Source organism: Gekko japonicus, unplaced genomic scaffold (genome assembly GCF_001447785.1).
Source record: "Gekko japonicus isolate JY-2015 unplaced genomic scaffold, Gekko_japonicus_V1.1 scaffold1544, whole genome shotgun sequence".
Taxonomy (NCBI): domain Eukaryota; kingdom Metazoa; phylum Chordata; class Lepidosauria; order Squamata; family Gekkonidae; genus Gekko; species Gekko japonicus.
In genome coordinates, this window is record NW_015173180.1 from 356,137 (window position 1) to 366,753 (window position 10,617).

The 10,617-nt window shown below is 46.1% G+C and overlaps 1 protein-coding gene across 1 annotated transcript in view; it reads right to left on the reverse strand.

Moving 5' to 3' along the window:
- The window catches only part of LOC107119948 (thrombospondin type-1 domain-containing protein 7B-like), a 419,856-nt gene that overhangs the window by 325,631 nt on the left and 83,608 nt on the right, over positions 1 to 10,617 (reverse strand). The window contains 1 exon segment of the mRNA XM_015422578.1: positions 3,262 to 3,456. Within this exon segment, the coding sequence (XP_015278064.1) occupies positions 3,262 to 3,456 (195 nt within the window).

Sequence of the window (10,617 nt, forward strand, 5' to 3'; positions counted from 1 at the left end):
ACCTCGGACTGTTCCTGGACTTTTGCTTGCTTGTGTCACGCCCCCTGGTCCTGCCGTGACACAAAGTCATTGCATTTGAGGAAGGGAACCAACTGCCTTATCAGCCGAAGATGGCTGCTACCTGGGCCTCCATCGTTAGAGAAGCGTCCAGGAGCACTCCCAAGCTCCTCACCCTCGACGCTGTCACCAATGGCGCCCCATCAAAGGACGGGAGTGAGATCCCTAACCACGGCCCGCCCCGACTTAGGCACAGGACCTCCATCTTCATCAGATTCAGTTTCAGCCGGCTCAGTCTAAGCTAGCCAACCACGGCCTGCAACGCCAGGTTCAGATCTCCTGGGTTAGAGTCTGACTAGCCGCCCAACAACAGATAGAGGAACTATATATATGGAACTATAAATATATATTTTTAATGCTTAGCCATCTACTTCCATGGGGGGGAGGAACTTTTCAGAATAAGCCAAAATAATTTCCCCTTAATTCCCATTATTCCGGATGCTCTTTTCTGCCCCCCTTCCTTTTCTAACATTAGTGTGTGTGAGAAAGAGGTCTCACAGTAAATGGCAGAACAGGCTTGTCAGAAGAATCTCCCCTCTCCCCCATATGCATACACAGGAATGCTTATACCTGGAATAAAACTTTGTTGGTCTTGTAGGTGCCATGGGACTCCCTCGCCAAACGAGAGGCTAGGCAACACAGCAGCAGCACCAGAGGAGGGAGCAGGAGGGAGCTTTTCTCTGCTGAGTGCATGTACGCTCTCTTTTTCCTCCCCCCTCGCTTTCCTAAAGTAGTAAGAGAGGCTAGGCATCGCAGCAGCCCCCCAGAGGAGAAAGCAGGAGGGAGCTTTCCCCCCCTTGCTGTGCACACATGCACTCTCTTTCTCCTTCCCCCTCATTTCCCTAAGGAGGAAGAAAGGCTTTGGCGATGCAGCAACAGTAAAGGCTGGGAAATGCAGGCACCTCCTCGTGGGCCATATACCAGCCTTGCAGGGGCCAGCTACAGCCCGTGGGCCACATGATTGACACCCCTGGTCTAGAATGTACTTCCTAAATGAAGAGTTCTTATTTTCTTTCAGACTGACAAGTGGCTCTGTGTAAGTCTGTAGTTTTACGAGCATACGCTGAACAAAGGAGCTCTGCTGCATTCTGAGCCTTTAGAGCACACTGTAAAATCTAGCAAGGGATCTGGACTAACATACCAGCTTTCCCAATACAATCAGTGCTCAGAAAGACTTTAGATTACTATTTCCTTTCTTTCTTTTGGGTAAAATCAATCAACTTGTATATCCATTTATGGTGGGTTTTTTACATCCTGAACATCTGCATGGATATGATGGTTTAAGATGAATAAGTAATCCTTCATATTGCACATTTTCAAAAAAAATTGGATATCCACATCTATAAAAGCAACTTTTAAAACTATACATTAAAAACTACACTATTCTGTTGAACCAATTTCACAGGTAAAATAGTATAGCGCCGTCTTTTCATCACTCCTTCTAAAGCTCAAAAGCTACTGTTCTATTATACAGACAGATGTTGGCCCCTGCCTTGCCTCAAATAGCATCTTCACCTGCTTTGGTTGAGAACCCCAAGCAGTAACCAGACAAAATACCACTGAGGAATATTTCAAAATTACACATAACCAGTTATTCCATCATTCTGTTTTGACAGAATTATGCCATGGAACATTTAATACAGTGTTTGAGACATAACTCTGCTAAAGTATATGTAGTTTTTAAAACCATGCACTCAATTTTACCATGAAAACATGTAGCCAGTTTTTGCCACTGTGCTTTTCCACAGCCCCATCCTAGACACGTTTATTCAGAATTTTCCTCGTGCCCTGTGTGTCTTCCTCATATGTCTGCATAGGGTTATAACTTCAGGGTACTTCATAGATCTACAGTAATTTACAATATTATTGGGGATGAATGTCATCTAATTTCTCTATGTAAATCTAGTTTCTAAAAATTCCATATTTTGATTATTCAATAGCATCATTAAACCATAACTTCACAGTGATCGGATTCCAGGGTGGCAATACAGTGGATGAATGAATATTTGCACATGCCATTTTTTTCAAGTGATGATAATTATTAAGTAGTAGGATTACAATAGAATGGGTGGCAGGGTAATCGAAATCTCTTTCCAGGGAAATGTGGAACAGCCCACAGCTTTGAAAAACTGAAGGCCAGACATACTGCACACCGTTATGTTCTTTGCTGGTACTTGTCTTACATCACAGAGTTTATACAAGAGATTCTATTAAAAATGATCTGACAGTCCTCAGCATGTACATTCATGCTTGTACTCTTTCCCAACTTCTGTTTTGTGTGTGTTTTTTTTAATTGGTTGTGGCACAAGAGGCCACTATTGAGTTGCTAATGGGATACTCATCAGATGTGATGCAAGGATTATTAGCCTTAGATGTCAGGGAGGGACCATACTATAAGTTGTTCAGTGCAATTATACCTGTCTTTCATCACATACAGGTCATGCACAAAATGAAAATGTAGAAGGTTTCCAAAAAAACCCTTTTCTTCCCCCACTTCCCATCTTAGTTTCTATTGCATTCTGTGCCATATCTGTGGGAAATATTACCTGGATGTGGTAAGCCTTATTTTCAAATTTGTGGTCTCAGCACTCAAACAGTTTTCCAACCACTGCTAACAAAGCTCAAACTCTCTTGAGACACAAAGCCTGAGCCATTATCTTAACCAGTTAATAAGGAAGAGTCAGAAAGACTCTCAGGTCCTGTGCACACGAGATGTTTTGGCTGGGAGAGGGACGGATCGGGGCCGCAGCAAACGGGCGCGATCCAAAAGCAACATCTGGGAATCGTGCTGCGTCTGTTCCCAATCCGCCCCTCCCGGCCAAACCCCGCAACAAAAAAAGAACCACCTACATCACTGCCAGCCGTGGGATCGCGGGCGCGTCTTTTCACCGGCGCATCTCCAGCCCCCGGCCGTACTGCGCATGCTTGAGCATGCGCAGTTCGGCAGCCTCCCCCTCCCAATCGTCTCTTCCTCCCCGGCATCTGATCGTGCCGGGGAGCAACGGCGCCGCGGCTCAGGGAATCGTGGGATCCCGCCGCGGCGTCTCTTTTTTGGTGCGGCTTTTAAAAGCCTCACTTTGGCCAGTGTTTTGCCTGCCGTGTGGCAGGGGCCTCATACTCCTAATAAGGACCATTCCTAGGCATGTTACACCACAGGAAACCTCTAAAGTAGCAAACAATAGCCTTAAGAGATCTACTACTCACCTTCCCCCGGTAATGCCAATATCGATCTTGTGCGGCTTTGCTTCCCTTCTGCATTTTTACTGGAGCATGAGTGAGAACAGGACGACCACTGTGACCACTCCGTTACAACACAGTCCATTCCACATGGCACCTCACAAGTTGTTGTTCCAGAAGGAGAAGGAACCTCTGAACAAAAGTCATCTGATACATCCTCCCCTAAAATAGGCACAAAATGATGGGGGGGGAGACAGTTTAAAGTTAACAAGTTTTAACACGAATGTTGCAGTAGCCCTAAAGCAGTGATCCCATGGTATGGTATGGTGTTTACTGTGTGTTTCCTGGCACCCACCCTAAGCTCACTGCTGTCCCAGCCAACCATAATTCAATACTCAATTAATTCTACAATTTTGATTCAGTGCCATAGAAAAGTCTATGCTAACTTGGAAGAGCAGCACATTTACAGGTAATATATATTAGCGTTGTCATATCTCACTTTCTGCAGTTCTCTGGACACATGGACACAGATGCAAACTTCTAAAACAGGCAGAGAAATGGATGAGGACGAAGGGCAGGGGCAGAGCTGTCTGTCAGAGCCCCTGGAGAAATCAGTTCCCAATAACAATCATTCAGAAGAATTAAAGTTTATTGAGACATTGATAGGATCCAGACTCATAACGGTTCTTTGTTAGAACTGAGGTCAAGCGCACAAAGCAAGCAATTATATTGCAATTGAATAACACATTAGTGGCTCTTGGCCAATCGCGCCTAAGCTAATAAAGCCCACCTAACTAACGACATAGAATTACCAAGGCAAAGAGAATACCAAAAACAGTGTAGGTCTCAAGGTTACATAGCTATAGCAGACAGATAACAGCAGAGTGGCCAGAAACGAAAGTATACATTCTTGTTCTCTCCCCCCATGTCTCCATGACAACCAAGCCCAAGAATGGGTGCCAGGTTGACACTGTCCTTATATACCTGCTGGCTCCAACCCCTGCCAAAATACTGTGACACTGTGCATTGCACCTCACTGCCTCTTCCTCCTTCTGAGGGAGGAACAACCAGCCAGCATAGCGAATGAGGTGCTGCCCTGGAGCCCCCAAAAGGCTGCAAAACTTGGAAGGGGAGCCTAGCCAGGGCAGACCCAAAGCAAGAACTCATCCATGGGCCACATAACCTGAAGGCTAAGGCTGATGGATCACTTATCTCCCAACCAGGAAGGTGCCACAAGGTGCTCATTGGATCCGCATTTCCTATTGCCACACTAACCTGCCACTGCCACTGCCACTGCCAAGGTCAAGTCAAAGACCTTGTGCCCCACTGGACAACTTAAAGCCGCCCTTGCCACATACCCTCCATAATGTATCACTGCCCTTTTCAAATAAGTCTACCCCATTACCCTGGTACAGGTTGATCAGCTCAGCCCATATCCTCAGGACCTAATCCACCCACTATCACATTCTTTGATTTCCAGTTTGCCCTATGGTGGGCCCTGCCCAAGCATCTGGGATCCCCCATGCCGAACCACACACGACATGGCAATATCGCAGACCACACAATCTGTGCACCTGGCCACCCACTCCCAATGAGCCCCAGGCCAGCCTTTGCCTGTATCACCAGGCCCTTCACTTTCCCAAGGCCGAAACTGTTTCCACCACAGTGGATAATCAGAACACGAGGAGGAGGAGGACCCCCTCTCTTCTCAAACACCAGAGGGCCGAGGCAAGATCTATCAAATATTTTAGCTAAACAGACAAGCACAGGAAACGTAGTAGCTATGCAAAGTTAGAGCCGTGAGTTCTTTGTGGACAAGCAAAATTAGGCAAGAAATTATTTTTAGATAAGTAATCTTGGTAGAGATTCACTTCACATTTTCATAGCCTCACTGAATTCACAGTAGGGTTACCAACTCCGGTTTTGGACATCCTTGAAGATTTAAGAACACCGCCCGGAGAGGCAGGGTCCAGGGAGAGAACACTGCCGGACACAATGTCACAGGCTCCACCCTCCAGGGAAACTGACCCCTCCCATCCAGAGACCAGCTGCCACTCTGGGAGACCTCCAGGACCCACCCGGAGGCCGGCCACCCTAATTCACAGCCATACCAAACCATGAAGTCTAAATAGGTCTGAAGCCAATTAAATTTGGCGGCTTCCTTCAAAGACCCCCAAGAACTTGCTGGCACCACCTGCGGCCCAATGGGTCTCCTCCTGGCCCAGAATTCATGTTCTGGCTACAAATGATGACTCTTTGCCTCTCACAGAGGCCAGCAAATAACCACAGGACACCAATCTGTTACAAAGTGTTAAGGGACAAACACAAGTGACCTCCAACGCCCCCACCACTGAATGTGGGCACCGGCTCAAGAAAAGAGTGGGTCTCAAACCAGTACAGGCCCAGACCCAACACTTCCAGCACCCGCCTGTTAACTGCCCAAATTGAAACTTGGTCAAGGGGCTGGCATCACTGTGCCAAAACCATGCCCCCCCTTCAGAGCCACGAATCTCCCCAAATTAATGTCTTGTAATCACAGTGCCTACCTATTCTATCACTACAAGGCCCCACTACCAACTCACTCACCCCAAAAGGCCCCCCCCCAAGCTTCTCGGGGTGACAGCATGAAAAAGACCTGGAAGTGCATTGGGGTGGGCTGGGAAGCTTACTTACAGGGGAGTTTCCCAGTGGGCCACCACCCAGAAACCAGCAGAGCCAAGCCCCAGCAACTCTACTGGAGCCTCAGCCGCTGCTTGGCCTGTCCCCCTCATCCAAAATGGCTGCGTTGGCCCACAAACTGTCTCATTCTGCCCAGCATGCAGTTTGGGGGATGATACCAGTAATGTCAGCAGGGGCTCTCTGCTTGACCAGTTTCAGTGCCATTTTCACTTTCCAGTAGGGTCTCCAACCACAACATGGGAAATTCTTGGAAATTTATGGGTCACACCTGAGCAGGGCAGAGCTTGAGGAGGGGGCTCAGTGGGGATGGGATAAGACTCTAGGACTTCCACCCTCCCTTGACTCCATGGCTATGTAGCCTGGACATAATTGGTCATTCCAGGAGAACTCCAGGCCCCACCCAAAGGTTGGCAACCATACTTCCCAGCCTGCTCTTGTTGCATGCGTATGTATTGGTAGATCCCGATTTAAATTACCATACTAATTCCAATGTTTTGAACTACTTATGGTACAGGTCCCACCCAGAAGCATCCAAGCCCTTTTGCTGGCCCAAAACGTGCCCTTCTTGTACATGGAAAGAGTCTTCAGTGAATCAAACGATTTAAATTACCATACTGATTCCAATGTTTTGAACTACGTATGGTACAGGTCCCACCCAGAAGCATCCAAGCCCTTTTGCTGGGCCAAAATGTGCCCTTCTTGTACATGGAAAGCGTCTTCAGTGAATCAAAGGATCCCCTCCCCATGAGGGGAAGGCCATCTTTGGACCTGACCCTAAGGTGTGTATTCCGTGGGCAGGCCATGGCCTCCACCAACTCACTGCCCTGGAACTTTTTCAACCCCTGTTCTGAGCATAGGGTTGCCAGCCTCCAGGCGGGGCCTGGGGATCGCCTGCTTTTACAACAGATCGCCAGCTGACAGATATCAGTTCCCCTGGAGAAAATGGCTGCTTTGAAGGGGGTACTCTATGGCACTGTACCATGCTGAGCCCCCTTCCCTCCCCAAACCCTGCCGTCTCCTGGATCCGCCCCCAAAGTCTCCAGGTATTTTCCAACCCAGACCTGGCAAACCTATCTGAGCACGCGGCAAAAGAGGAAGGGTGGGGGTGGGGGTGGAGCCATCCTTATACTGCTGCCAGCTCCAGCCCCCACCAAAATGCTGTGACACTGCACGTTGCAGATCGCTGCCTCTTTCTCCTTCTGAGGGAAGCAAAGCAGCCCCCGCTCAAGATCATCGTTGACACTCCCCTGGCTGTAGGAACCGAACTGTAGTTCTCTGGACACGAAGACACAGATTCAAACTTCCAAAACAGGCAGAGAAATGGACTGATTGTAGGTAGCAACCTCTTGAAGGATTCCCATGTTTGAACTCTGTAAAATGCTACCCATCCTGCTACAAATAATATCCTCCCTTGGAATGCTCCCCCCCAACCTGGATATTTTTGCAAAGCTTTCATTGTCTTTAATGAACCCAAGAGAGACCCTCAGCAGTAGCCAGTCATTTAAACACATGGTAAGAGAGGCAATGAAACTTGGAACTGGAGCTGTAGAAGGAGAACTCATCTCTTCGTTGGCAACAAGGCTCGTGTCTATCATGCGACAGCCTGGTATATAATTATAATGTGGAGGGTAAAGCTCTCTACTGCTTTTGCAAAGCAACGTGTCTATGCCAGCCTGCAAAGAAGAGAGACGGGCTGCCAGCAGAAGTGCTTAAAGCTGTCAATTGTGCAGCAGTAATTTCTGCATTTATATCCCTAAATGAGGACAGCCTCATAGTCCCCGAGGTACAAATAAAACTTTTCAAGCATATTACAGGGAGTAATAGAGAGAAGCAAGCAGGCAATCCTGCGACAATATATGTTTTCAAATATTTACTTTTTAATCCCCTCTTTCCAGGACTTGCCTCTGCCAACCAGACAAAGCTTAACTCTCCTGATCACCGTATTGTTATTCTAACCCAATGAATGATTAAGCAAAGTCGAAAATCCCTCTCCTACAGCAAAGCATCTCATCATGGATGAATATCAATCTATTTCTACAATGTGTTTGCCAGGATCCTCTCGCTGCACCTACCGCCTGCGCTTAATCATTCCTTCAGAATGGTCCGTTCCGGCAGTGGCACTCTGGCTGATCACATCAAGCTGACAGGTGGTTGTGGGGGTGGGGGTATGGAGGAAGATCTTAAACCATGCACCAATTATGTGCTTGCCTCTATAAGCCATTCTGGTTTTACAGTCCTCACAAGCATTTGACAGCCTGCCTATGTTGTGTTTGCTACTGTCGCTCTGGGTCAAGTTGGGGTTTGCAAGGAAAGGCTAAGACTACAAGATTTCAATACTTTAGACTAGCCCAAACAGCAAAAATCAATCCTGTTTCACCATTTCTATTCATAGGACGTCTACAGAGCATCAGTTCCTGTCAGGTTTTATGGTCTACCATAGACAACTGGGTACATGCAGAAGCCTTATTTCTTCCCTTCCTTTTTCAACCACAGTGGACTGAGTTACCCACATTTAATTCATGTCATTATCCATGTGGGTCTCACCACAAGGACTGTTGGTGGGTATTTGTGGAAGAAGGTGAGCTAGCTTCTGGGAAAATATATGTTTTGTTCTTCAGGAAACAAAAGAGTTATGATTGAAAACTTCTCATTTCTTGAAATTATTTTGCTTTCCCCCCCAACTTTAATAATAATTTAAAAACCCTCTTTCATCCACAAGGCAGAAAATCACATCCAAAGCCAACCAAGCAGTTTCCGACACTATTGAAAAAATTGGAATTAAGTGGATCTTAAAGCAGATCCAAGCAAAACATGGTAAGAAATAGGTTATAGTGTACATAGTAAGCACAGAACATCACCTACTTCAGCACAGATCATAAAGACAAATTTGAGAATACTGCATAATTGCTGTAATTATAAGTCTGGGCTGATTGCCAAATACGTTACAGAAAACTTTTGTTTAAAAGTGAGCATATACTGGAATTGTAAAAAAAATGAAAGGAGAGGTTTATTGGACAAACACCAGTCCCACCTTACGTCACCACATCCCTACCCAGCCCTGTAGCTAGGGACTTTTTTTGGGAGGGGGCATGGGGGGGCGGTTTTGAGTCAGTTTCAGCGTGCTGGTCAATTTCACGCCGTGGCACCCCCGGCTCAGCAGAAGGCCGCTTCTCTCCCCCCTCCCGCTTTTGACATCCTGCATAAATGACCCGCTCCCCCAGTTAAAAAAAGTGTGGCTGTCTTCCACAGCAGTCCGAAGAAGATTTAAGTGGGGGTGTTTCTCAGTCAGAGTGCAAAGTGGCGCACAGGTGGTGAGTTGAGGCACTTCGGGGACAGCCCAGGAGGGAGGTGACCCAGAAGAAGTGGGAGGGGGCCAGGCCCCACGGGCCCTGCGTTAGCTACGGGCCTGTTGCTGCATGATATAAAATTGTTTTCTGGGACAGTGACTGAACCTTTGTCACTTTGAGTACTAAGAACAAGTTTACCTAGACAAAATTCAATGGCAACTAGATTTTCCTGAGGTGGGGAATTATTACTCTCACCCTAACTTATTTTACTCCCGCTGATACACCTCTGATGTTTTATCTGAATAATTTCCCCTAAATTCATCTGAAAATATTCTTAAGATGATATTTCAAGTCAATGCTAAACTGATCCCTAACGTTGCAATGGCCATGTGATAGAAGCGTAATAGCACTTGGGAGTGAAGGCATGATGGTGACTAAGGGCCATGTGTGGCAACTAAGGAGCCAAGGGAGGTGAAGGTTACTCAAGAGACAAACACATTATAGGTGTTTCAAAAATACAAATATCACAAGATAGTCTTTATTAAGAGCAAGAAGGGAGTATAAAACTATGTTTAGGATGAAGAAATGCCAGTCCATTAAGTCTTTATGGGATAAGGTAATAGTAGCAGCCAAAGGGAAACCAAATGTGTCTCTCTGGCATCTAATCACTCCTATATTAAAACCAAGAAACAAAGCTGAAATCCCAATATCATCAATCATCCGGGAACAACATGTTAGGAATCTTTATAAGGCATAATTTCGAACCAGATCGGAACTTGGAAATTAATCTTGAGCAAACCCCAAAATGGAAGCCAGTTATTTGCCATGAGATAGCCAAATTGATCAAAGTACTGAAATCAGTGAAGTCTTCTGACCTTGATGCCCTTCCTGCTGAAAAAAAAGGCAGCTCCTGACTGGTGGGCACAAGTGCTTGTGCCTTTATTTATATTGATAAATCAGGCTGGAATCATACCAGTAATCTGGAAAACATCGTTGATCACATACACAGATATATATATATATATAAAGGCAACAAAACCGATCCAAGCAACTACCAACCAATCAGTCTTCTCACTGTGATTGGCAAGCTATACACATCCCTCCTGCAAAACAAAACAAACAAACAAACAAAAACTGCTGCACTAGATAAAGAGAAAATAATGGGTGATGAACAAGCAGGCTTTAGAAAGGACCACTCTTGTGAGGACCACACCCGGCTCTCTATACGCAGTATTTATCAACTTAAGGGCTGCTTTTTACTCTGTATCTCATTCACGGCTTTGGAACAGACTATATGCTGCACGTCTACCTAGAAGCCTGCTGAAATTAATAATGAAAATTTACTATATGTTAAATTAAACAACTCAGGAGCTATATCCAATCAAATCAAAGAGATGTTTGTCAGTGCTGCATTCCT